General features: G+C 41.7%; 1 protein-coding gene across 5 annotated transcripts in view; it reads left to right on the plus strand.

The window, feature by feature from the left end:
* The first annotated feature begins 775 nt into the window (after positions 1 to 775).
* The window catches only part of smg7 (SMG7 nonsense mediated mRNA decay factor), a 31833-nt gene continuing 7813 nt past the window's right edge, over positions 776 to 24795 (plus strand). The window contains exons 1-22 of one of the 5 annotated variants that reach the window (XR_004205723.1): positions 776 to 944; positions 2689 to 2720; positions 3062 to 3179; positions 3472 to 3604; positions 4806 to 4977; positions 5085 to 5156; positions 5305 to 5455; positions 5675 to 5810; positions 8025 to 8187; positions 8505 to 8664; positions 8865 to 8935; positions 9031 to 9091; positions 9216 to 9335; positions 9559 to 9976; positions 10175 to 10316; positions 10481 to 10620; positions 10848 to 11087; positions 11531 to 11887; positions 16529 to 16675; positions 17280 to 17366; positions 17635 to 17791; positions 19057 to 19991. Coding sequence is in view for 4 of the 5 variants with exons in the window: in XM_020463530.2 (XP_020319119.1) it covers positions 919 to 944; positions 2689 to 2720; positions 3062 to 3179; positions 3472 to 3604; positions 4806 to 4977; positions 5085 to 5156; positions 5305 to 5455; positions 5675 to 5810; positions 8025 to 8187; positions 8505 to 8664; positions 8865 to 8935; positions 9031 to 9091; positions 9216 to 9335; positions 9559 to 9976; positions 10175 to 10316; positions 10481 to 10620; positions 10848 to 11087; positions 11531 to 11887; positions 16529 to 16675; positions 17280 to 17366; positions 17635 to 17791 (3103 nt within the window). In the remaining variant the exon portion in view is untranslated. The remainder of the gene's footprint in view (positions 945 to 2688; positions 2721 to 3061; positions 3180 to 3471; positions 3605 to 4805; positions 4978 to 5084; positions 5157 to 5304; positions 5456 to 5674; positions 5811 to 8024; positions 8188 to 8504; positions 8665 to 8864; positions 8936 to 9030; positions 9092 to 9215; positions 9336 to 9558; positions 9977 to 10174; positions 10317 to 10480; positions 10621 to 10847; positions 11088 to 11530; positions 11888 to 16528; positions 16676 to 17279; positions 17367 to 17634; positions 17792 to 19056; positions 19992 to 24795) is intronic. The other 4 variants (XM_020463531.2, XM_020463530.2, XM_020463532.2 and 1 more) reach the window with 4 other exon arrangements.

Below are 24795 nucleotides of genomic sequence, written 5' to 3' on the forward strand. Positions count from 1 at the left end.
GTTTATGTTAATTGGTTATATAGTGAAATTAAACGTATTTTCCTCATAGACTCCATGAATGTTAGTGTAGACTACCATGTTATCTTTAAAATTGGTCTGGTCTTGGGCTCCCTGGTGCTACGCTCCATAACAGCAGGGTCGCTGGTTCAAGCCCCATTCTGGCTGTTCCAAATTTGATTTGTCTTTTAATCACTACATTGGTGGCAGAGGTGGGATAATTCTGCTGCCTTTTTAAGGTTGTGATCCCCTGTTGTGTTCCCCTGTTTGCATTGGGGTTGGCTGTGTGCAGTATTGCAACCTCCCTGTTGTGAACGAGCATAGACCTAATATATCTGCCAAGAGGTCAGGACCCTTATGGCAAAGTTGACTCGACTTGTGATGTGAAAAAGGCAATCGAACTGTAAATGTCTGGGTGATTCCATTCTAGTATAGCCTATAATTAACCTCTTAGTTAACCTAGGTTAACCTAGTTAGCCTAGGTACATTTTGATAATTTTCCTAATTCCGCCCAAGGCAATTGAGGCCAGAATGGATATATTATTGTAGGTCAGTGTGACCGCGAGGCAGGCCCACTGGCTTGAAACAAAACTTGACTATACCTTGTGCCGCTCACAATTTGCATGGTGTACATTTACCACGTTCACAACAGCTTGGAACTCGGACATTCCGACTTGGAAACTCGTAGAATTATTTGGTCAGAGTTTCCCACTCGGAAAGTATCGGAATCAACCAATAGGAAGCTCTACACAAAAAACCATACGCAAATGTTTAACTCAGAGGTTTTTGAGTTTCAGAGTTGTCAAGAACGCAGCAACTGGGCCGGTGGCTCTGTTAGTGACAGAGTGACGAACAATATGGCGCCGGGAGTAGCTCTTGCTTTTGGACCAGTCGTTGTCTAAAGACCGGCGATCGGACAGGATGAACCTCTGCGCCCAATATTTACGGTAAATGTGAAATTCTACATTTTATACGTTTTTTTCCCTTCTCACCTACTGCTTAATCTTATTTGCGATATCGCCATAAATGTCCGTTCTGTCTAGCTAATTAGCCAGCAGTGTTAGCTAGCAACGCACAACACAGGAAAACGCGTTATTTGAGCTAGCAGCTAATGTTACCATTTGAACGGAATTTCACTAAAGGTGCCATCCTTGTTGTTTTTATTCGTGTTAAAAACGTATGCGACTGTGAGTAGGGTCAGTTATTAGCTATGGGTGTTACTGCTAGCATGTTAGTGAGCTAAAGTACACAGTAGTTTTCTAGCTCGCTAGTAACGTTAGGGTGACTAGCTAGTTAACGTTAGCTTGCTCGGTCGATACGATAACACGTTAGCCAAGTTTTTACTAACCATTATGGTTATTTCCATAGCAAATGAATGGAAGTAGTATGTGTCGAAAGGAAAATTGATAGCTAGCTAACGTTACTAAGTTAATTCTCGAGCGCGTTACTTAGCGAACGGATAACTAGTTTAATCATAGGCAGCCGTTAGCCAGCTAACCTAGTAGCGCCCCTGCCCTTGTTTGGTAGTTAGCTAACGTGTTAGCCTGCTGGGCATGTCGTTTTTAGCTTGGTAGCTAGTTAGCTAATGGATGTCAACCTGAGTCCGGATGTCTACCATTTAACTAGCTAAACTGGATTAGTTAGCTAACGTCAGTCACTGCAGTGTACCTTCTATATCCACATTGATTACTAACAATATATATTTTTTAAATGGCTGGCTACATGGGCCTTGGCTTTAGCAGAACGTTACCTAGCAGCTCAGACCAGTGTCAGTGACATTGGATTATCCAGGCAAGGATGTTGTAAATCAAACGCCAAGTAAAGTCAGCAAGCCAAATGTAACCATAGATTCATCCACTATAAGCAATCTAAAATCGTAGCCAGCCAGCGACTGGCGACAGTCTTTGGCTAACGCTAGATTAAATGTGGTATACATGCATTCCAGTTTGGCCTGTTTGAGTGCGAGTTTGCTGGATTGACAATTCACTGTGCATGAAACTAATAATTTGCTGTTTTTATGAAAATATACAGGTCCTTTGTTATACCAGAGAGCAATTAGCTAATATTTGGTTGACAGATATTGGGATGTTAGAGCAAATCGTGCTTCAAGAAATACAGGAGCAGAAACACTTCACCCCCTACACTGGTAGCGCGAGCCCTGTATATTAGTATTCTTCATCCCTAGCCCGACCATTGAGCTACACGGTGAAGGATAATAACAACAGAATATGGCCAATCCTGCTTAGTTTACGAGATACCAGTAGTATTGTATCATTTGAATCCATAGTAATCCAATAATGCATTCTATTGGCGATGGAAAGATGTGATCATGAGAAGTAGTCCATTACATAAGACGAAAACATATGTTTCCTCCTGTTTTCTGGCAAATAGTGCTTATTTTCCATTGAAACTAGTAGTATCTGTAGTTTTTTGCCTATCCCTTTCCAGCATGTCAAACCACAAATAAAATCTCCTGTTACATGTTTGATTGAGTTTAAGAATTAGTGGCAGAGGACTAGCACACCCTGTCGTTAATCCCCATAGTTTTCATGTTAATCTTTTTAGATATCCAATACACTGATCTTAATTCATTATGGTTTATGCTAGGTAGCGTCGTAAGATGTGGTTCTCAGTGGGTCTGTATTGATTGACTTAGCTTGCCGCCTCTTTTGTTTGTTTACAACCGAGCAGGCAGGCAGAGGCCCTGAAGGCTGACATGACAGGTATGTTCACACCTCAAATTTGGGCTTGCTTTGTTTTAATCATCAACCCCTGCATATAGAGTATGAATTGCAGACAGTATTGCTTTTGATTATATCTTCTCTTAATGTTGACATTTTTGTTCTTGAAACTTTTATACTTGTCTGTTTTTGGATGTTGATAATCCCCACAGCCGGGACAGGGATTGCATATTTGTCATATTCTACATATGTATCTATGAATAGTCTTACTGTTGAAGTCCTATTTGATGAATGTTTAGCCTATAGAAATATAATCTCATTCTAGTGGTTTAGTATCCATCTGAAGTGTATAAAAGATCAGTGAGTGTCATCTTTTCCCCTAGATTTTAAGCTTGGTGCAGCAGAGGTCTGGACTTCAAGGCAAGCGCTTCAGGACTTGTACCAGAAGATGCTGGTGACTGATCTGGAGTATGCTTTGGACAAGAAAGTGGAGCAAGATCTGTAAGCCCCAGTTTACATTATATTGATTATGTTATGAAACTGATTAGCCTGCCTACTACTATCAATTATCTTGCTAGGTCTAGGGGTCTTAGTCTTGCTTCCTAACAATTAGATAGTCCTCAATTATACAATTATATGTGTAAGATTGCAAGACAATTAGAAAGACGGTAGATATATTTAGTGAGTTAGCTTGCGTTCATGCACAATACAACTGTTGTATTGTTGGAATTAGATTGATTATCATCAGCTGTTTGATTAAACTAAAAGGTATTTAATTTCCTCTATTTTTCAGCTGGAACCATGCTTTTAAAAATCAAATAACAACACTACAGAGTCAAGCCAAGAACCGAGCCAACCCCAATAGAAGTGAGGTGCAGGCCAATCTGTCCCTATTTCTCGAAGCAGCTAGTGGATTCTACACACAAGTAAGTTGCAACTAAAACGTAGCCTAACTAGGGCTGGCACAATTGCCATATAACTGCGTAACCAATGTTTATGGATGAAGACAGTCATGAAAATAAAATGTCATAACCATAAAAACAAGTGTGTGTGTGTGTACACGTACACACAGTATATTCAGACCCCATTACTTTTTCCACATTTTGTTACATTACAGCCTAATTGATGAAATTGTTTTCTCCCCTCATCAATCAACACACAACACCCCATAATGACAAAGCAAAAAACAAACCAAAAAATATATGTGTGTGTGTATATAAAAAAAGTGCTGCGGAGATGGTTGTCCTTCTGGAAGGTTCTCCCATCTCCACAGAGGAGTTCTGTCAGAGTGACCATCGGGTTCTTGGTCACATCCCTGACCAAGGCCCTTCTCCACCGATCGCTCAGTTTGGCCAGCTCTAGAAGAGTCTTGGTGGTTCCAAATGTATTTAATTTAAGAATGATGGAGGCCACTGTGTTCTTGGGTACCTTCAATGCTGCAGAAATGTCACTTTGTCATTTTGGGGTATTGTGTGTAGATTGAGATTTTTTTTAAATTTTAAATACAATTTAGAATAAGCCTAACGTAACAAAATTTGGAGAATGTCAAAGGGTCTGAATACTTTCCGAATGCACTGGATAGTGTATGTTCATCAGAAATTCAAATTATGCTTGAAATGTATTTATTAAGTTTATTTGAACAGGGAACAATGTACAACATAATTTACAAGCTTGATGTATTCATTGCGTGCTATGAATATGGGACCAAATACTGACTCTTTTTACTACTTTAATACACAAGTGAATTTGTCCCTTACAATGAAGGGACTATGTACAAAAAGTGCTGTAATTTCTAAATGATTCACCCGATATGGATGAAAATACCCCCAAATTAAAGCTGACAGTCTACTCTAGTCTACTGTTTAATTTAAAATCCAAAGTTCTGGAATACAGAGCCAAAACAACAAGAAACGTCACTGTCCCAATACTTTTGTAGCTTCCTGTCTAAACATGAAAACATTATATACAAAAGAACAACATTCATACATCAAACATTTAATAACAAAAGTCAGGACAGTTTCAAAACTGGGGTCAACACATTACACAAATTATATTTGAAGATCTACAATGTGAAAATGAGGCAGAACTCAGCTGCTCTTAATAATAGTTAATCCTGGCCTCTAACAGTTACTACAGGAGCTGTGTACCGTGTTCAACGTGGACTTGCCTTGCCGTGTGAAGTCATCTCAGCTTGGAATTATCAGCAATAAACAGACCAACACCAGCGCCATTGTAAAACCCCAACCCAGCTCTTGCTCTTATATCTGCCAGCATTGTCTCGTCCACCTCGGAGACATCGGTGAGTGTTGTCACATTATCGCTACAAAATAATTTAACTGCGCAGACCATTTTGTGGTCAAAACAATGCTTTGAGGAGTTTTTTTTTTAATATGCTACCCCTTCCAGCACGATATCGCAACCAAACCAGCCAAGCGGAGTCCTATTACAGACACGCAGCTCAACTTGTCCCTTCAAATGGTAAGTACTTTATACAGAAGTTTTCCTGTACAGTATTTGTTTACTGACACACGCAACATTAATGTGCTTTTTTTTCTTTCACCTGACAAGGAAATCATTTCCGTATACGGAGTCTTCTGTTGATCTGTCAATGTCTCTCCTCCAACAGGTCAGCCTTACAATCAGCTGGCCATCCTGGCCTCCTCTAAAGGGGACCACCTCACAACGATATTCTACTACTGCAGGAGCATTGCCGTCAAGTTCCCTTTCCCTGCAGCCTCCACCAACCTGCAGAAAGCTCTCGCTAAAGCTGTTGAAAGGTATCATTGAGCATTTTTATTTTAGCCTCATTTCAATTGCTCTTTTGAAGATGTTTTGCTTAGCTTTATTTATTTTCCCACCTTTATCAACCATAATTTGGGATGGGACTAATGAGCATTTTGATTTACATCTTAACTGGTGTTGATATCACCCAGCTGGTTTACAGTGTATGGAGTTAAAGTTGTTCCATGTATACTTAATCCCTGTCTCGTCCTCAGCCGCGATGAGGTCAAAACAAAGTGGAGTGTGTCAGATTTCATCAAGGCCTTCATCAAGTTCCATGGTCACGTTTACCTGAGCAAGAGCCTGGAGAAGCTTAACAACCTGAGAGAAAAGCTGGAAGAACAGTTTCAGGTAATGTTTTAAAGTAAAGTTTAAATCCTTGCATACTTTGTGAAGGGGAACTAAGGATATACACCTTTCAAACCAAGACGTGTTTCCACCAACTTAAGCAGCCTGTCAACTTTTTGCCGACTTTTCTTTATAGATGAAAGGTATTACTGGCGACAAAGCCTCTATTTTATTTCTGCCTGATGACCTGGTCATGATTGCGGTAATGTTCTGCTTACGGCTTAGTATGAAATGTATCTGTAATGCTGAGGCAGCATTGGCACGCACACTATGCTCTTAAGGTCTTGGATGGTTGCTAAGCAGCGCCCCTTACTACTATCCTCCTGGCAGTTCTAAACTTTGCAAGGCATGTCCCTTTACCCATGTTTTCGCATAGCCCACTCATGCACTGATTTCTTAATCTCAACAAGATGGATCCATATATAATTCCTGTTTGAATAAATATCACTGAATTACATAAATATCGGAGTAAAGTAGGCTAATGCAATTGAAGCCATCAAATTGTTGCTTACTGAAATTTCCAAAGTTATCCAATAGTTATAATGCATTTGAAGCAATAGACTATAGCAATAGTGTGTGGTCAACTATTTCAGCGCTGATTTGAGACAAGCGTGGGGACTCTATCGTCTTGATATATCAAACAATGTCTGGTAATTTTTAGAAAAAATTAAAAGTATTTATATTGAATTTTTTATTTTTTGACTGACTCGCTGTTTGGATATTGGTTAGGCTACAATTAGCCTAGGGAAGTGTTAGCTAAGTTGAGGTGAGTGCTGCTCGTGATCATCTTGTCAAGTTGGGGGGGTGGGGTGCTGCTGCTGCTGCTGCTGAGGAGTATTTATGTCTGTAATAAAGCCCTTTTTGTTGGGGGAAGAACTTGGCTCCCCAGTGGGTGGGCCTATGCCCACCCATGGCTAAGCTCCTGCCCAGTTGTGAAATCAATAGATTAGGGCCTAATGAATTTATTTCAATTGACTGATTTCCTTATATAAACCCTGTTCAGCTAAATCTTTTAAATTGTTGCGTTTTTATATTTTAGTTCCGTATAATTTAACAAGTGGATTATTTTGCTCTTCAGTCACTTAGTAGACTAGGCCTACTCCTGACCAAATGCCTGTGACTTAATCAATCAGTGTGATTTTGTTTCACTGAATCTGTCTGTATTTGGTTAACTCTCTGGCTGGGCAAATATGTGGAGGTGGTAAAGCACATCTATTTGTTTCCTCATCTATCACTGACCAGAAACATTTAGCATGCAATAATGTAGCCTAAATCAAGAGCAGGTCTATTATTTTGCTCTATCACGTATAGGCAACTGTCTAAAAGCCCACGGAGGCTGTGAAATATGAACATGATACTTGCATGCTTTTGGAAAATATAGATTGCTGTTATTTTCTATCGGTATCATGATGAGGATACTCAATGTAAGACCCTGCTCCCTAACAAAGTGGAGTGGAGTGAGGGTAGGAAAGAGATGAAACAGGGATCAGAAAAGCTTGGGCTCTGTTTATAAATTATTACTTTTTTTTTATGACAGCGGTTCCACACGTTGCCGTGACTCAAGTTGTGTGGTTAAAAATATTATTCGTATTTTGTGTTATATTTCATTTATCTTCATAGCCTACTATAAAATCTGTGACTGTGATCAGGGTAGCCTAAGTGTGTCTTGTCTGTTTAATTAACTATTGATTTCCTCAGGCTGCACAGACTAATAACATAGTTAAAAGCTAAATATGGCATTTTATTATTTTGAATACATTTTATTAGGCTTATGTTTCTTAAGACCTGCCTAAAACAAATTAATAATTGATTTCTTTGATGGTGTTTATTCAATGGATTTATTAAAATAGACACAGGCTCATATCTACTCCAACTTGCCGTGCACTGGCGATTAGAAAAGCTTATCCCGGCAAGAATGTGGCAAAAAAAAGACTGAATTGGTTTTGAAACAAATATTAGCAGATCTTAAAAATAAACTTTAAAAAAATTGTAATAGGCAACATACTGTGAAGTCTGTCTGTAAGCGTAGATAATAGTGGTCTTGGATATGTACCATTCTATGAAAGTCTTTGGGCCGGTTTCCCGGACACTGATTAAGCCCAGTCCTGGACTTAATTATTCTCAATGCAGAATCTGTATCCAGGAAACTGCCCGAAGATGTCTGAAGCTACCCCAATTCCATATGAAAGTAGCGTAAACATCCTTGTTTTTTTGTAGCGGCTGATTCTGCAGAAAGCCTTCAGCTCCCAGCAGCTGGTCCACATCACAATTATCAACATGTTTGAGCTGCACCATCTGAGGGACTTCGGCAATGAAACAGATGACCAGAGCTTCAGCTCCGAGGAGCAAATCGGCTGGTTCCAACTTCTCGGTCTCTTCAGTATGTCCCCAACTCCAATTGTCTCTCAATATGCACGATACATCTTACCTTGTGAATGACATGGCTGTTCGTGGTTATGCAAATGCTGTTTTTAGATTTGGAGTTTTACTTGCTTTTTAAAAAATAATCTGGAAGTACAGATCGATGTTACCAAATCAGTTATCTTAGATTGAACTGTGTCAACTGCAGGGTGCTTTCTCACGGCCCCACTATCTAACAGATGACCTGTTTCTCTTTCCTCGACCTCACTCTCTGTGGAATTGATTCAAGGAGCCAGGTTGTTGTTGGTGTTTTAAGGCCCTCTTTCTTTCCCACAGTGTCATTTCTTGGTGTCATGTGTAGCCGAGCACTGCTGAACAAGAACCGAGGAGAGGAGATCATGGGAGAATGTCCATTGCCAGCCATCAAGGTGTCCCTGGACTGGCTCAAACTACGACCTACCGTTTTTCAGGATGGTGCCGTGGACAGACGACAGTAGTATGTGTATCTTTTCTTTTTCAATGTCACTGTTTGCCCTCTAGGTGTTTAGATACATTCTGCCTGTCTGGTGTTGTAGCGTGTTTTATTTGTTTTGGACTTTTTTCTTTTAGATCTTAGCAATAGCAGTAATACTTTTGAATGTGGTTTTGTATTGTCTACATTTAGTTAAACAAGATTTTGCTCTTATTTCACCTTAGTGTTTGGCCTTGGCTGGTGTCCATTCTGAACAGTTTCCAACCAAAGGAAGAGGATGTTTCCTGTGCATCATGTAATGGCTATTCGATATCTCTGCTTTTGATATACAAATTTGTTTCACTTTTTGTTGATTGTCTCTAAATAATGTCCCTTACCTCTCTCTTCCAGTGACTCCACTTCCAGAGGAGTTTGAACTGCAGGGGTTTTTGGCTCTCAGGCCAGCGCTACGGTACATACAGTACATCCCCTTTTGGCTCAGCCTCTCTTCCATATAGAATGTGTCGTTGTGTGCATACCATGTTTTATTGTATTAACCATGGTCTGCCACCCATTTTTGTGTACTCCTTTTCCAGGACCCTTGACTTCACTAAAGGCCACCAGGGTGTTGCTGTGGACAAGGAGGGTCTGCCAGTCCGTGCCCGTCATCAGAGGCTCATCAGCCTGGGGAAATGGGTGGCAGACAACCAGCCAGGGTGTGTCTTCCTCTCTACCCATTACTGTTTTGAACTACCACATCCATAACAACAATATAAAAGCAGTTTCCATCTTTGAATAATTGCTTACTTTTAAAAGATGCAACAGTATTTCACACGGCCTGTGTATTTTGGAGGGGTTGGAATAAAGCAGAAGACAAGTTTGCTTTGGACTCCCATGTACATTGGATAATAAAATAATCTTGTGTGTACTCTGTTTCAGGCTGATTCAGTACAAAGTCAGCGACGGCCTGCTGCTGTTCATCACCGACATTGAGGAATTGGCCATCGAGGAGCCCCAGGAGAAGGATGCCCCTGTGCTCCAGGAGTCCTCCAACAGTGAGCAGACCCCCAACGAGGGCAACATGGGCCTGAAGTCAGTCCTGTCCATGGGCAAGACCCAGAACAGTGTGTTGGAGATCGGCGAGAGGCCCGTGGTGACCTTCAAGGAGAACATCAAGCCCCGGGAGCAGAGCAGGGAGCCCAGCCGCAATCACCACCAGAAGGAGGCAGGGAAGGAACGGAGGGACTTCGGCAAAGGCAACGGGGTGCCGGGAAAAGGAGAGCAGAAGAGGGATGGCAAGAGGAAGAGTGAGGTGAAGAAGAACAGCCATGAGAAAGCTGCAGACGCAGGGAAACAGGTCAAACAAATAAACTGTTTTTCTTTAAGTTGGGATATATCCTGTGATTGTATGTATGCATCCCACATAGCACCCTACCCCCTATAGAATGCATTACTTTTGACCAGGGCCCACTGAGTGCCCTTTGGGATTCAGACATGTTTATTGTGGTTGAAGGCTTAAGTACTTTACTGACTGAGTTTGTGTGTCTTCATGCAGGTGAAAGCCCAGTCGGATATGAGGAAGACGCCAGTGTCTGAGGCCAGGAAGACTCCAGTCACTCAGACCCAGACTACCTGCTCCTCCCAGTTCATCCCCATCCACCACCCGGGAGCCTTCCCTCCACTGCCCAGCCGACAAGGTACTAGCACCACCTCTCACAGTGCCTAGATTTGAAAAGTTTGACACTTAAAAGATTTTTAGATCTAAGAGTAGTGAATAACCTTCTCTGTTTTATGTTGAAACTGTTTGCAGTTCAATTGTATTCTGCCATGTGAATAAATTAAATTAACTTGATCTTTCCAGGTTTCCCCCCTCCGGCCTATGTGATCCCTCCTCCTGTGGCGTTCTCCATGAATCCGGGCTTTACCTTCTCTACGGGCATGTCTGTCCCCGGGCCGTTCCTGCAGTCGGCCTCCCACCCTCAGCAGCCCGGTGCCCAGCAGGTAAAGGGAGACATGCTCAACTCTAAGGGCCAGAATAGCGGACACAGATTAAGCCTAATCCTGGATTTAAAAGGACTTTTAATGTAGAATCTCCATTGAAAATGACTTTTAGTCCAGGGCTATGTTTAATTTGGAAAACCACCCCCTGATCCTCTTGTGCAAACATATACAAATGTGCTTAGAACCAAACAACGATACCATAAAGAAGTATTTTTCATGGCATCCAGCAGGTGCAGGTTCAGACTGGGAAGCCGTCGCACATTCCATACAGCCAGCAGAGGCCGTCAGTGCCAGGGGCGATGAACCAAGGGGCCCCCCAGGGCCAGCCCCAGCAACAGCCTTCTCAGACCATGCAGCAGGTGCAGCTCCAGGTCCAGGCTCTTGTCCAACAGCAGCAGTCACCCACCAAGCCCGTGCAGCCAGTACAGCTGGGCAAAAGCCCACCTCACCATCCAGGGATGCAGCAGGTAAATTATAGATCACAATGGTTCTGGTCTGGTAAGATACTAATAGATAACATCAGTCCAGTCTGTTGAAAGCCAGAATGGTTATTTACAGGATAGAGCATTGGACTTGTAACCGAAAGGTTGCAAGATCGAATCCCTGACCTGACAAGGTAAAGGTCTGTTGTTCTGCCCCTGAACAAGGCAGTAAACCCACTGTTCCTAGGCAGTCATTGAAAATAAGAATGTGTTCTAAACTGACTTTTAAATAAAGATTTTTTTTAAATAAAAAATGTTTTCTGCCGGAATTAATGAGCTTGTCTGTTAGAGGCAGTTTTACTGTTTTGCGTTGCAACTTGAAATGTATGACGGGCGTCATGTTTTTCCTGCATAGATGGACTGTTTTAGTGTGTTGTGCTGCAGGGATTTTTTTGGGACAAATGTCCTGTTTTCCTCCTGACCAACAGTACATGCAGGTAGATCAGGCTGGACAGATGTGGGGCCAGCAGCACCAGACCCAGCCCACCATGCAGAAGATGCAGGCCATGCAGATGCCTGTCAAGCAGCCCTACTACATGGGAAGCCCCCAGGACCCCCTCAAGCTCTTTGAGCAACAGCAGTACGCCATGCAGACGGTGCCCCAGCAGAACAGCATGGACAAGAAGATGAAGTACCCGGATGTGAAAATGCAGGATTTTTACTGGGACCCTTCCTACCGCATGGGGGATAACAGACCGATGGTGGGGGAGAGGATGGGCAAGCGGCTGCCCCCCGGGGCCTTCCACCCAGACCAGGACAACACACCCAGAGGGCCTCCTTTTGAGGTGAGTCTTGGTGTACTCCTCAACCACCTAGACCTAAGTTGCATCCCAAATGGCACTCTATTCCTTATTTAGTGCGCTACTTTTGACCAGGTTCCATTTGGGACTAAACACTGCAAATTAGGGAATGGAGAGTTTAAGGAGAAGGAAGGGTTGTGGAATAGGTTTGGTCTTATGCTCTTTCTTTTCTATAACCAGTTCCATCCAACCTTTTTTTTATGTGAGTAAAGTATATGGCGGATAAAAGTCATGACAGTCCTGATGGAAACAGAACATTTGCCTGTAAACTTTCCAAATGTTCCAAACAAAATACGCTAGACGAGGTGGGATTTAAAAAAATATATAAATAATTATGTGCGATATGATGATTATGATGATTATTAAATCAATATTTGAAGTAAACTTGGAGTCATGCGAGGACGTGGTCCTCCCACTACTTCGGGAAAGTATGCAGTTTATTAGGCTACAGATGAAATATGTTGTGAAAGTACAAGGTGATGAGCTTGATGCTTCTTTCCAATAAATATCGAGGGTCTTATTCTGGTGACATGATCATCGCTGCTTGCTTGGCTGTCATTTGACAAATAAAAATGATCTTGCTCTTTTCGCCATAATAATCTCATGTTAGTTAAAGGCCTATCCCCACTGTATCTGCGAGCTGTTGGCTAGAGCGCAGTTGCCAATATCAGAGTGGACACACTTGCTATCTAACGCAACATTTTTTGTGCGAAAATCATCAGAGTTGAAAATGCAACGGAAACCCGATTAACTTGTTTTTTAAATTTCATACATGGGAATTTAACCGTAGAAGGTATTTTTATGTGCTCTGTCATCACACACAACCTTTTATCCTCAACAAGTCTATTTGATGGAAACGCATCTCTGGTGGTAAAATGCGCATGTGTTTTTAATGCGGATTTTAGAATATTCACATGAAAATCATCTGTCGTCAATTGGATGGCAACCTAGCTTATGTTTATTTATTTAAAAAATATATTTACAATTATTTAGTGTGTTTTACGATTTGGTGTATGGATGGTGTTACTGTTGTAACAAAGTGCTGAGAGGATGCGTATTGGGCTATATGATGCCTATGCTGAAGGGTACATTAGCCTACTCAACACTAAATGTTGGATTTGAGTCCATTGGGTCTCGCTGGACTCATTCATTGGCCTGGTGTATGCTTCGGAAATCCTGTCCTGGACTCACAGGAAATATGTCCAGCGTGTAAGTTTTAAAGATCTGTTATTGGACTGACCATACTTGTTGGTTGTTTGTGCAACCGATTGGGAGCTACAGTTGAAGTCGGAAGTTTACATACACCTTAGCCAAATACATTTAAACTCAGTTTTTCACAATTCCTGACATTTAATCCTAGTAAAAATTCCCTGCCTTATGTCAGTTAGGATCACCACTTTATTTTAAGAATGTGAAATGTCAGAATAATATAATTTTTTACATTTTACATTTCATTTCTTTCATCACATTCCCAGTTGGTCAGAAGTTTACATACACTCAATTAGTATTTGGTAACATTTCCTTTAAATTGTTTAACTTGGGTCAAACGTTTCAGGTAGCCTTCCACAAGCTTCCCACAATAAGTTGGGTGAATTTTGGCCCATTCCTCCTGACAGAGCTGGTGTAACTGAGTCAGGTTTGCAGGCCTCCTTGCTCGCACACACTTTCTCATTTCTGCCCACATTTTCTATAGGTTTGAGGTCAGGGCTTTGTGATGGCCATTCCAATACCTTGACTTTGTTGTCCTTAAGCCATTTTGCCACAACTTTGGATGTATGCTTGGGGTCATTGTCCATTTGGAAGACCCATTTGCGATCCAAGCTTTAACTTTAAGACTGATGTCTTGAGATGTTGCTTTTAATATATCCACATAATTGTCTTTCCTCACGATGCCATCTGTTTTGTGAAGTGCACCAGTCCCTCCTGCAGCAAAGCACCCCCACAACATGATGCTGCCACCCCCGTGCTTCACGGTTGGGATGGTGTTCTTCGGCTTGCAAGCCTCCCCCTTTTTACTCCAAACATAACAATGGTCATTATGGCCAAACAGTTCTATTTTTGTTTCATCAGACCAGAGTACATTTCTCCGAAAAGTACATTTCTCAGAAAAGTACAATCTTTGTCCTCATGTGCAGTTGCAAACCGTAGTCTGGCCTTTTTTATGGCAGTTTTGGAGCAGTGGCTCCTTCCTTGCTGAGCGGACTTTCAGGCTATGTCGATATAGGACGTGTTTTACTGTGGAAAAATATATTTTTTCCTCCAGCATCTTCACAAGGTCCTTTGCTGTTGTTCCTGGGATTGCTTTGCACTTTTTGCACCAAAATACGTTCATCTCTAGGAGACGCGTCTTCTTCCTGAGTAGTATGACGGCTGTGTGGTCCCATAGTGTTTATACTTGCGTATTATTGTTTGTACAGATGAATGTGGTACCTTCAGGCATTTGGAAATTGCTCCCAAGGATGAACCAGACGTGTGGAGGTCTACAATTATTTTCTGAGGTCTTGGCTGATTTCTCTTGATTTTCCCATGATGTCAAGCACAGATGCACTGAGTTTGAAGGTAGGCCTTGAAACACATCCACAGGTACACAGGTACACCTCCACAGGACATAATTTTCTGGAATTTTCCAAGCTGTTTAAAGGCACAGTCGACTTAGTGTATGTAAACTTCTGACCCACCGGAAATGTGATACAGGGAAATAATCTGTCTAAACAATTGTTGGAAAAATTACTTGTCATGCACAAAGTAGATGTCCTAACCGACTTTCCAAAACTAGTTTGTTAACCAGAAATGTGTGGAGTGGTTGAAAAACGAGTTTTAACCTCTACTGACTCCCCATCCCGTATGCGGGAGCGTAATCATTGTCTGACACAAATTATTTATTTTATTTATTTATTTTATTTCACCTTTATTTAACCAGGTAGGCTAGTTGAGAACAAGTTCTCATTTGCAACTGCGACCTGGCCAAGATAAAGCATAGCAGTGTGAGCAGACAACACAGAGTTACACATGGAGTAAACAATTAACAAGTCAATAACACAGTAGAAAACAAAGGGGGAGTCTATATACAATGTGTGCATGAGGTAGGCAAATAATTACAATTTTGCAGATTAACACTGGAGTGATGAATGATCAGATGGTCATGTACAGGTAGAGATATTGGTGTGCAAAAGAGCAGAAAAGTAAATAAATAAAAACAGTATGGGGATGAGGTAGGTGAAAAAGGGTGGGCTAATTAGCATAACGCAACGGACATAAATATCCCTAGAAAATATTCCTATTCATGAAAATCACAAATGAAATATACTGAGACACAGCTTAGCCTTTTGTTAATCACCCTGTCATCTCAGATTTTCAAAATATGCTTTACAGCCAAAGCTAGACAAGCATTTGTGTAAGTTTATCGATAGCCTAGCATAGCATTATGCCTTGCTAGCAGCAATCAAATTAAATTGTTTACCTTTGATGAACTTTGGACTCCCAGGTAGATAGCCAAAGTTCATTTTTTCACAAAATATTATTTTTGTATGCGAAATAGCTCAGTTTGTTCTTCAGGTTTGGCTGAGAAATCACCTGGAAATTGCAGTCACGAAAACGGCGTAAAATATTCCAAATTAGCTCCACAATATCGACAGAAACATGGCAAACGTTGTTTATAATCAATCCTCAAGGTGTTTTTCAAATATCTATTAGATAATATATCCGTCGGGACAATTTGTTTTTCAGTAGGACCGATTGGAGTAATGGCTACCTCTGTATTTTACGCGAGAGTCACCCTGGGAGCCATCAGGTGACCATTTATGCAATGTAGCCGCCTACGGCTATTCTTCAACATAAATGCGTAAAACTACATCACAATGCTGAAGACACCTTGGGGAATACGTAGAAAGCGTAAGCTGGTTGATAGCACATTCACAGCTCAATAGGGACTCATTGGAACGCAGCGCTTTCAAAATATGGGGCACTTCCGGATTGGATTTTTCTCAGGCTTTCACCTGCAACATCAGTTCTGTTATACTCACAGACAATATCTTTACAGTTTTTTACAATCTTTACAGTTCTATCCACAGCTGTCAATTATATGCATATTCTAGCATCTTGTCCTGACAAAATATCCCTTTTAAAACGGGAACGTTTTTTCCCCAAAAATTAAAATACTGCCCCTAGAGTCGCAACAATTAATGACTCCAACCTAAGTGTATGTAACCTCCGACTTCAACTGTATGTTATTCTTATGTAGTGTTACATAATGCTTGCAGGTTCCTCCCACTTCTGTTTTGGCCTCATTTTCATTTTTTCTAAAGTGTTCGACTTGACTAGGAAGGAATTTGAAAGTTGTAATACTATCTGGTTGTATGATTAATCTCCAGCATCTTACATTGGTGCCAAATTGTTATGCTTGAACAACTCCAACTGCAATGTATGGGCTTATATAATACCTTTTGGTAAATTAGACTCATAAACCCAGTGTATATTTGGAAAACTAGGCCTGTCTTTTTTTCTACCTTTTTTACTGGCTTCTCCACATCTTTGGGTAACTTATCCCTTTGCCAACCTATTTCTTACTGGCTTACCTTTTCTGTTTCTTTTTTCCTTCCATTCTTTTTTGCTTCATTCTCTCACTAGGACAAGAGCTCCCCTCTTCTGCCTCCAGACCTGTTAAAAAGTATATCAGATTTTGAGGAGGAGGAAGAGCTGGCCTTTACTAAGCCTCATGGTTTCTACCAGGCCTTGGCTGGCCCTCTTAGTACTGCTCCAGGACGAAATATATTTGTACGTAGTTAATTTCTCTTAATGTAATCCCCCTGGCTTAACCAGCATGTTAAACATCAGGACACGTATACATAAAGCCTGCTGATCTAGGATCAGTTTTAGAACATAATGAGTAAGATTACATGTACGGGGGGGGGCTGATTCAGGGTCAGTACTCATGAGGCGCTTTATGAATACAGGCCCAGATTCACCTTTACAACTAGTTTTAAGCAGCATTGTCTGGGATGTGAGTAGAATACTTAAGTGGGAGGGATATGGCTAATTTAGAAAAACAGAAATACACCCAGTACTTCTGAGCAGTCACTGCATTTTTGGAGGATTAGGCTAAATGTTGTCTGTTGCAATGCAGGATTCCTGTAAAATGTTGTAGGCATGCTTACATGATCCACAATGAGAGAAACAGACATTTGTACTTGATCAGGTTGAACAAACTGTAACTGGGATTACATGTGTAAATTTCAACCCTATCAGTATTGATAGCAAACATACAAACACCTGCAGCGTCGACTTGGGAGAATTTGCTGATGGAATAAATTACATTCATCAGAAGCTATTAGTTAACACATCTGATACTGTAACTGTTTTCCCCAACTCTCTCCTATAGTTGCCAAATCAGTCAAGAATGGAAAGTGGCTCTGAGGTGATGGGCCAGTCATCTTCTCTCATGCCCTTATCTGGGTTCCCAATTCAGGTCCGTATGTATGCATGGGAAAAGCTCCACCCTGCCCCTATACTTGTTTTGACTGCTGTTTGTTGAAAATGAAAATGTCTGCAGCATCTCACATGCAGTGGTTTAAGGTCATTCTGAGCCAGATTTGTTAATGAAGTCTCACTGAGCTTCTTTTTAAGGATGATTGCTCTGAAATACCAGTTGAGTTTTAAATGCCATGTTTAATGTTAACTACTGGCATTTGATCGTATGACAAAGGCCTAATTGTGTATTTTTGTTCTTGGTTTAGGAGAGTTCCTATCAAAACAACAGCATTTTCAGCCAGGCCTATGGGAAGAACATGGCTCCCAACCCCAAGACCGAAGCTCCCATGCTTCACCAGGAACCTTCTCTCTACTCCCTGTTTGAAGGAACTCCATGGTCCCCGTCCCTTCCTGCCAGCTCAGGTACCTGCCGCCACTCAATTCCCCCCCCCCCTTCACACCAAGCTGCCCATAAACATCACAACAGCACCCCGGTTAGTGTTAATTAACACGCTTAGGCCAGTTAAAATTGATAAACTGTAATGGATTTTTTCCCTAGAAAAGTGAGGCGAGCGAGGGGAAAATAAAACATTAAGTGGATAAGGAATAACAGTACTTTACCACATTGTCCTGGGCAGTTTGTACAGGCTCTGGGCAGAATGTGAGCTTCAGGAGTTATATTATTCCATGTGAAAACTTACACTGTTTTTCTTAAAAAGAATGCAGATGTTAGTGTTATAACCATGAGAAATTAAATGCAATGAGAGCTATAACTTTTCTTTATTCCTGATAGAAAATTAAAAGAACAACATGTTGACTCATCTGGAATCTTTTTTTTACCTCCAATGTTCTGTGTTCAAAGCCAATAGCACAATCACCTGCTGCTTTTTACTGTTCAACAGCACGGTCTGTTTTGTGCATTATTTCATGTTTATTCTGGTCTCTAGCATGTTCATTTCTTTTTTAGATTTATTGGAGCTCTCTTAATGAACTGCTTTCCTTCTTGCTTACACTTGGCTCATTGGCCTGACATGTTGGAATTCTTGAATTCTTTCCCCCTCAAGAACATCTAGACATCCACAATGGACACACATCTGGGAATGACACTGATTGTTGAATAATACTGCGTCTCCACTTGCATTGCATAGGTTAGCCCCTTGAAAGCAACTATCTGCTCATGATATGGATTGTCTTCTTTGAAAATCTCTGAACAACTTGTAAAAAATGTCTCATCCCGAATGCGTTGGATTGCTTTCTGTTCTTTAGACAGCCATACAAGCACCTTGGGTTCTCACATTCAACACAGTTGATGGTCGCTCTCACCTTTGCACTGACCATGGCAGCACTCCTCTTTACATTTTCTATATTTTGTGTCAGAGAAGGACTATCCTAGTCAGTGGTGTCCAGGCTGTATAGATCGTCACATGTCTGGTGCTCATGTTTGTCCACTGTCAATGTTGGATCAGGCACAAACCTTCAGTTCTTAAATTGTTCTTCTGGCAAATGTGGAGGACATCTTGAAATGACTGTCCTGGAATTGCTTGTTGTACTGTTCCTTGTCTAGGCCTTTTCTGCTGAGGTCATGCATCATGTCAACTTCTGTATCAATGATGTTGAATTGTTGTGCAATTTTGGCAATTTCTTCCTGTGTTGTGGGCTGATGTACTTCTACGTGTGTTCCTTTCCAGGCGCTCAAACCGACCAATCACAAGAGCTGCAACAGGATGCACACGCTTTTCAAAAGCCTCTTTCAGGTCTGGTTGTTTGGTGGCTCTTTCACTTAGGCATGTCATTGTGCTACTCTTCTTCACGTGCTTCTCATTTGATTCTTCCATCTTCTCCCTAGGGTTAGGGTAGCCAGGGCTGTTCCCTGAAGCCCCAAGTTTAGAAGGGAATTAACTCTCTCGGCAGGCTTGTCCCAGCTGTTTACCTGGTGCTGTTCCACAGGCGATAAGCATGTAGCATCCAGTTAAACAAACAGGAGTGTGTGGCATGCTTGAACAGAGGCATATGTGGTTCTGTGGTCTGACCCACCATCAGATTGAGTGATCAAGATGGACTTGTTGGGAGAGACATCTGCACTGTAGTTTTCTCCTCTGAGGATGCTGAGATTTTGAACTGTGTGTCGAAAGGGGGCTGGTTGACTGGAAAACCTTGTCATTGACATGAACTAGATGGTGATGCTGGAATGTCTGGGATCAACATGACAGATAGTACAAGTCCACTTGTGGTAATCATGGTCTGCAGCTGCTAGAACTGTCCCACTAACAGGAGCAGGTGCTTGGATGTCTGCCTGTTACAGGTCCCTATAGGCTGGCCAGGTTCTCCGACAGAGATGGTTGCCTTATCATCCACACAACATTTCACAGTCCTTCTGCCACATGCAGTCAAACTGCTTAATGTCGTCCCACTGTACTGCAACAAACTTTTTCTTGATATCCCTTGTCACCCGAGACTGGGCCATGAACTTGAGGTCAAACCTTCCTGTGTACTGGAGAGCAGACACGGACCATGGATTCTTGGGTGTGAACTACAGTCTTTGCCACTGAATTGAGGGGATTTTAGTTTCTGGTGGAAGACGCTTTTCCGCTGTCACACAAGTCTTCAACTGAGATAGCAAAAGGTAAGTACAAGTACTCAACATGTCTGCGATCGCTGACCTGAGCTGTGTATTTGTTAAAATACTTTGGTACTTCTTCCCAAAAGGATTGTGGTTTGCCATTCAGCTTCTTTAAATCCATGATCAGGTCTGGGTCATCACCATAAAGGAGGAACAAGGATACTCTCTCATTAAGTAGGCCCTGTTTACCATTGTTTGCTTATCTCTTGTCTGTCAAACTTATACATTTCTCTCAGGAAGTAGCAGTTCACTTTTGCATCATGTGCGTATTTGTTCAGGAATGCTTTTTGCATTGCTCTGGTGTGGTATGTTGGTATTTATTTTCTCAGGGTGGAGATGACTGAATCTTGCCTGGTCTGATGAACACAATTGTTGTGTGAGGATACCTTCCATATGAATGTCAGAGTGCCTAGGTAGTTACAACAGGCATACTTAAAAAGTAAAGTCAATGGAAGTTAAGTTGTCAGTCCATTTCCTTCACTCATGAAGACACATGGAATAAACAAGCGTACAGTCTAACACAATAGAAAAAAAGAGTCTATATACAGTGTGTGCAAATGTCATGAGGTAAGGCAATAAATAGTAGTAGTAGCAAAATAATTACAATTTAGCAGATTAACATTGGAGTGATAGATGAGCAGGGGATGGTGTGTAAGTAGTGATACTTGTGTGCAAAAGAGCAGCAAAGTAAATCAAAACACTATGGGGATGAGGTAGGTAGATTGGGTGGGCTATTTACAGATGGACTATTTACAGCTGCAGTGATCGGTTAGCTGCTCAGATAGTTGATGTTTAAAGTTAGTGAGGGAAATGTAAGTCTCCAACTTCAGCGAGTTTGGCAATTCGTTCCAGTCACTAGCTCTAACTCCAACTTTTTGGAGATGGAGCTACAGGATGCGAATTTCTGCTTGGAAAAGTTAGCCTTTGCTTTCCTGACTGACTGAGTGTATTGGTTCCTGACTTCCCTGAACAGTTGCATATCGTGGGGACTATTCGATGCTATTGCAGTCCGCCACAGGATGTTTTTGTGCTGGTCAAGGCCAGTGGAGTGAACCAAGGGCTATATCTGTTCTTAGTTCTGCATTTTTTTTTTGAAAGGGGCATGCTTATTTAAGATGGTGAGGAAATTACTTTTTAAAGAAATACCAGGCATCCTCGACTGACGGGATGAGGTCAATATTCTTCCAGGATTCCCGGGCCAGGTCAATTTAGAAAGGCCTGCCTGTAGAAGTGTTTTAGGGAGCGTTTGACAGTGATGAGGGGTGGTCATTTGACCACGGACCCATTACGGATACAGGCAATGAGGCAGTGATCGCTGAGATCCTGATTGAAAACAGCAGAGGTGTATTTGGAGGGCAAGTTGGTCAGGATAATGTCTGAGGGTACCCATGTTTACAGATGATGATTTGTGTGAGATTGAGGGCATCTAGCTTAGATTGTAGGACTGCTGGGGTGTTAAGTTTTGGTCACCTAACAGAACGAACTCTGAAGCTAGATGGGGGGTGATCAATTCACATATGGTGTCCAGGACACTGCTGGGAGCAGAGCGGGTTCGATAACAGGCGGCAACAGTGAGATACTTTTTTTCTGGAGCGATTAATTTTTTTAATTAGAAGTTCAAACTGTTTGGGTATAGACCTGGAAAGTATGACAGAACTTTGCAGGCTATCTCTGCAGTAGATTGCAACTCCTCCCCCTTTGGCTGTTCTATCTTGATGGAAAATGTTGTAGCTGGGTATGGAAATCTCAGAATTGTTGGTGGCCTTCCTAAACCAGGATTCAGACACTGCAAGGACATCGAGGTTGGCAGAGTGTGCTAAAGCAGTGAGTAAAACAAACTTAGGGAGGAGGCTTCTGATGTTGACATGCATGAATCCAAGGCTTTTTCGATCACAGAAGTCAACAAATGAGGATGCCCGGGGACACGCAGGGCCTGGGTTTACCTCCACATCACCCGAGGAACAGAGGAGAAGTAGGATGAGGGTACGGCTAAAGTCTATCAAAACTGGTCGTCTAGAGCGTTGGGCCAATGAATCAAAAGAGCAGATTTCTGGGCGTGGTAGAATAGATTCAGGGCATAATGTGCAGACGGGAATGGTGGGGTGTGGGTACAGCGGAGGTAGGCCCAGGCACTGAGTGATAAGAGGTTGCATCTCTGGACATGCTGGTTATACTGGGTGAGGTCACCGCATGTGTGGGAGGTGGGATAAAGGAGGTCTCAGAGGTATGATGAGTGGAACTAGGGGTTCCATTGTAACTAAAACAATGATAACTAACCTAAACAACAGGTTTAGGTTACGGCATAAAGCAATCACAGGTGTTGATTGGGAGAGCTAGCTAAGACAACGGATAAGACAACAACCGCTAATCGGTTAAGACAACAACCGGTAAAATGGCAATGAATGGACAGAGAGGGTCGGTTATCTACACATAGGGCCTGAGTTCGGGGCTGGTGCCGACAGATAAACAGAATGGAGTAGCGTGATTAAACTCTCTGGGATCGTTCGGGACGCTAGCGTCCCACCTCGCCAACAGCCAGTGAAATTGCAGGGCGCCAAATTCAAAACAACAAATCTCATAATTAAAATTCCTCAACCATACAAGTATTTTACACCATTTTAAAGAAACACTTCTCGTTAATCCAACCACCGTGTCCGATTTCAAAAAGGCTTTTCCATGAAAGCAGAACATATCATTATGTTAGGTCAGCAACTAGTCACAGAAAGCATTCAGCCATTTTCCAACCAAAGAGAGGTGTCACAAAAAGCAGAAATATAGATCAAATTAATCACTAACCTTTGAGGATGTTCATCAGATGACACTCCCAGGAATCAATGTTACACAATACATATGTTTTGTGTGATCAAGTTCATTTTAATGTCCAAAAACCTCAGTTTACATTGGCGCCATGTTCAGAAATGCCTCCAAAACATCCGGAGAAATTGCAGAGAGCCACATCAAATAACAGAAATACTCATCATAAACTTTGATGAAAGATAAATGTTTTACATAGAATTTAAGATTAACTTGTTCTTAATGCAGCCGCTGTGTCAGATTTCAAAAAAGCTTTACGGCAAAAGCACAATATTCAATCATCTGAGAACAGGTTCAGCCACAAAAGCAATACAGTTACCCACCAAATTGTGGAATCAACAGAAGTCATAAATAGCATTATAAATCTTCACTTACCTTTGCTGATCTTTGTCGAAATGCACTCCCAGGACTCCCGCTTCCACAAGAAATGTTTGTTTTGTTTGATTACGTCCATATTTATGTCCAAATACCTCCGTTTTGTTTGCGTGTTTAGTTCATTATTCCAAAGGCACAATGCTCGAGCGCAAAATCCAGACGACAAAGTCAAGGGTTCCATTACAGTTTGTAGAAACATGTCAAACGATGTTTACAATTAATCCTTAGGGTCTTTTTATAATAAATCTTCAATAATATTCCAACCGGACAATAGCGTATTCATTACAGAGGAAAAAGAAGGAACGGCACGCCCGCTTGACCGCGCAGCAAACAACTCATTGGCCTCAGTCTAGTCCACTTGTTGAAACAGCTCTTATTCGACACCCTTCCACAATTGAAGCCTGAAAAAACTTTCTAAAGACTGTTGACATCTGCTGGAAGCATTGGGAAGTGTAATCTGGCCCCATAGACACAGCATATTGGATTGGCAATCACTTAAATGAAACTACAAACCCCAGTTTTCCCACTTCCTGGTTGGATTTGTCTCAGGTTTTCGCCTGCCATATGAGTTCTTTTATACTCACAGACATCATTCAAACAGTTTTAGAAACTTCAGTGTTTTCTATCCAATACTACTAATATGCATATATTAGCATCTGGGACAGAGTAGCAGGCAATTTACTCTGGGAACCTTATTCATTCAAGCTACTCAATACGGCCCCCCAGCCATATGAAGTTTATGTGATGTATAGATCAAATCAAATTTTATTTGTCACATACACATGGTTAGCAGATGTTAGTGCGAGTGTAGCGAAATGCTTGTGCTTCTAGTTCTGACAATGCAGTAATAACCAACAAGTAATCTAGCTAACAAAAACTACTAGGAGATGATTGAAAAAGATGATGAAAAGAGATGAGATGAAGAGATGAAAACTACTACCTTATAGACACAAGTGTAAGGGGATAAAGAATATGTACATAAAGATATATGAATGAGTGATGGTACAGAGCGGCATAGGCAAGATACAGTAGATGGTATTGAGTGCAGTATATACATATGAGAAGAGTATGTAAACAAAGTGGCATAGTTAGTGGCTAGTGATACATGTATTACATAAGGATGCAGTAGATGATATAGAGTACAGTATATACGTATACATATGAGATGAATAATGTAGGGTATGTAAACATTATATTAGGTAGCATTGTTTAAAGTGGCTAGTGATATATTTTACATCAATTCCCATCAATTCCCATTATTAAAGTCGCTGGAGTTGAGTCAGTGTGTTGGCAGCAGCCACTCAATGTTAGTGGTGGCTGTTTAACAGTCTGATGGCCTTGAGATAGAAGCTGTTTTTCAGTCTCTCGGTCCCAGCTTTGATGCACCTGTACTGACCTCGCCTTCTGGATGATAGCGGGGTGAACAGGCAGTGGCTCGGGTGGTTGCTGTCCTTGATGATCTTTATGGCCTTCCTGTGACATCGGGTGGTGTAGGTGTCCTGGAGGGCAGGTAGTTTGCCCCGGTGATGCGTTGTGCAGACCTCACTACCCTCTGGAGAGCCTTACGGTTGTGGGCGGAGCAGTTGCCGTACCAGGCGGTGATACAGCCCGACAGGAT

This window comes from Oncorhynchus kisutch, linkage group LG27, assembly GCF_002021735.2.
Source record: "Oncorhynchus kisutch isolate 150728-3 linkage group LG27, Okis_V2, whole genome shotgun sequence".
Classification (NCBI taxonomy): Eukaryota; Metazoa; Chordata; class Actinopteri; order Salmoniformes; family Salmonidae; genus Oncorhynchus; species Oncorhynchus kisutch.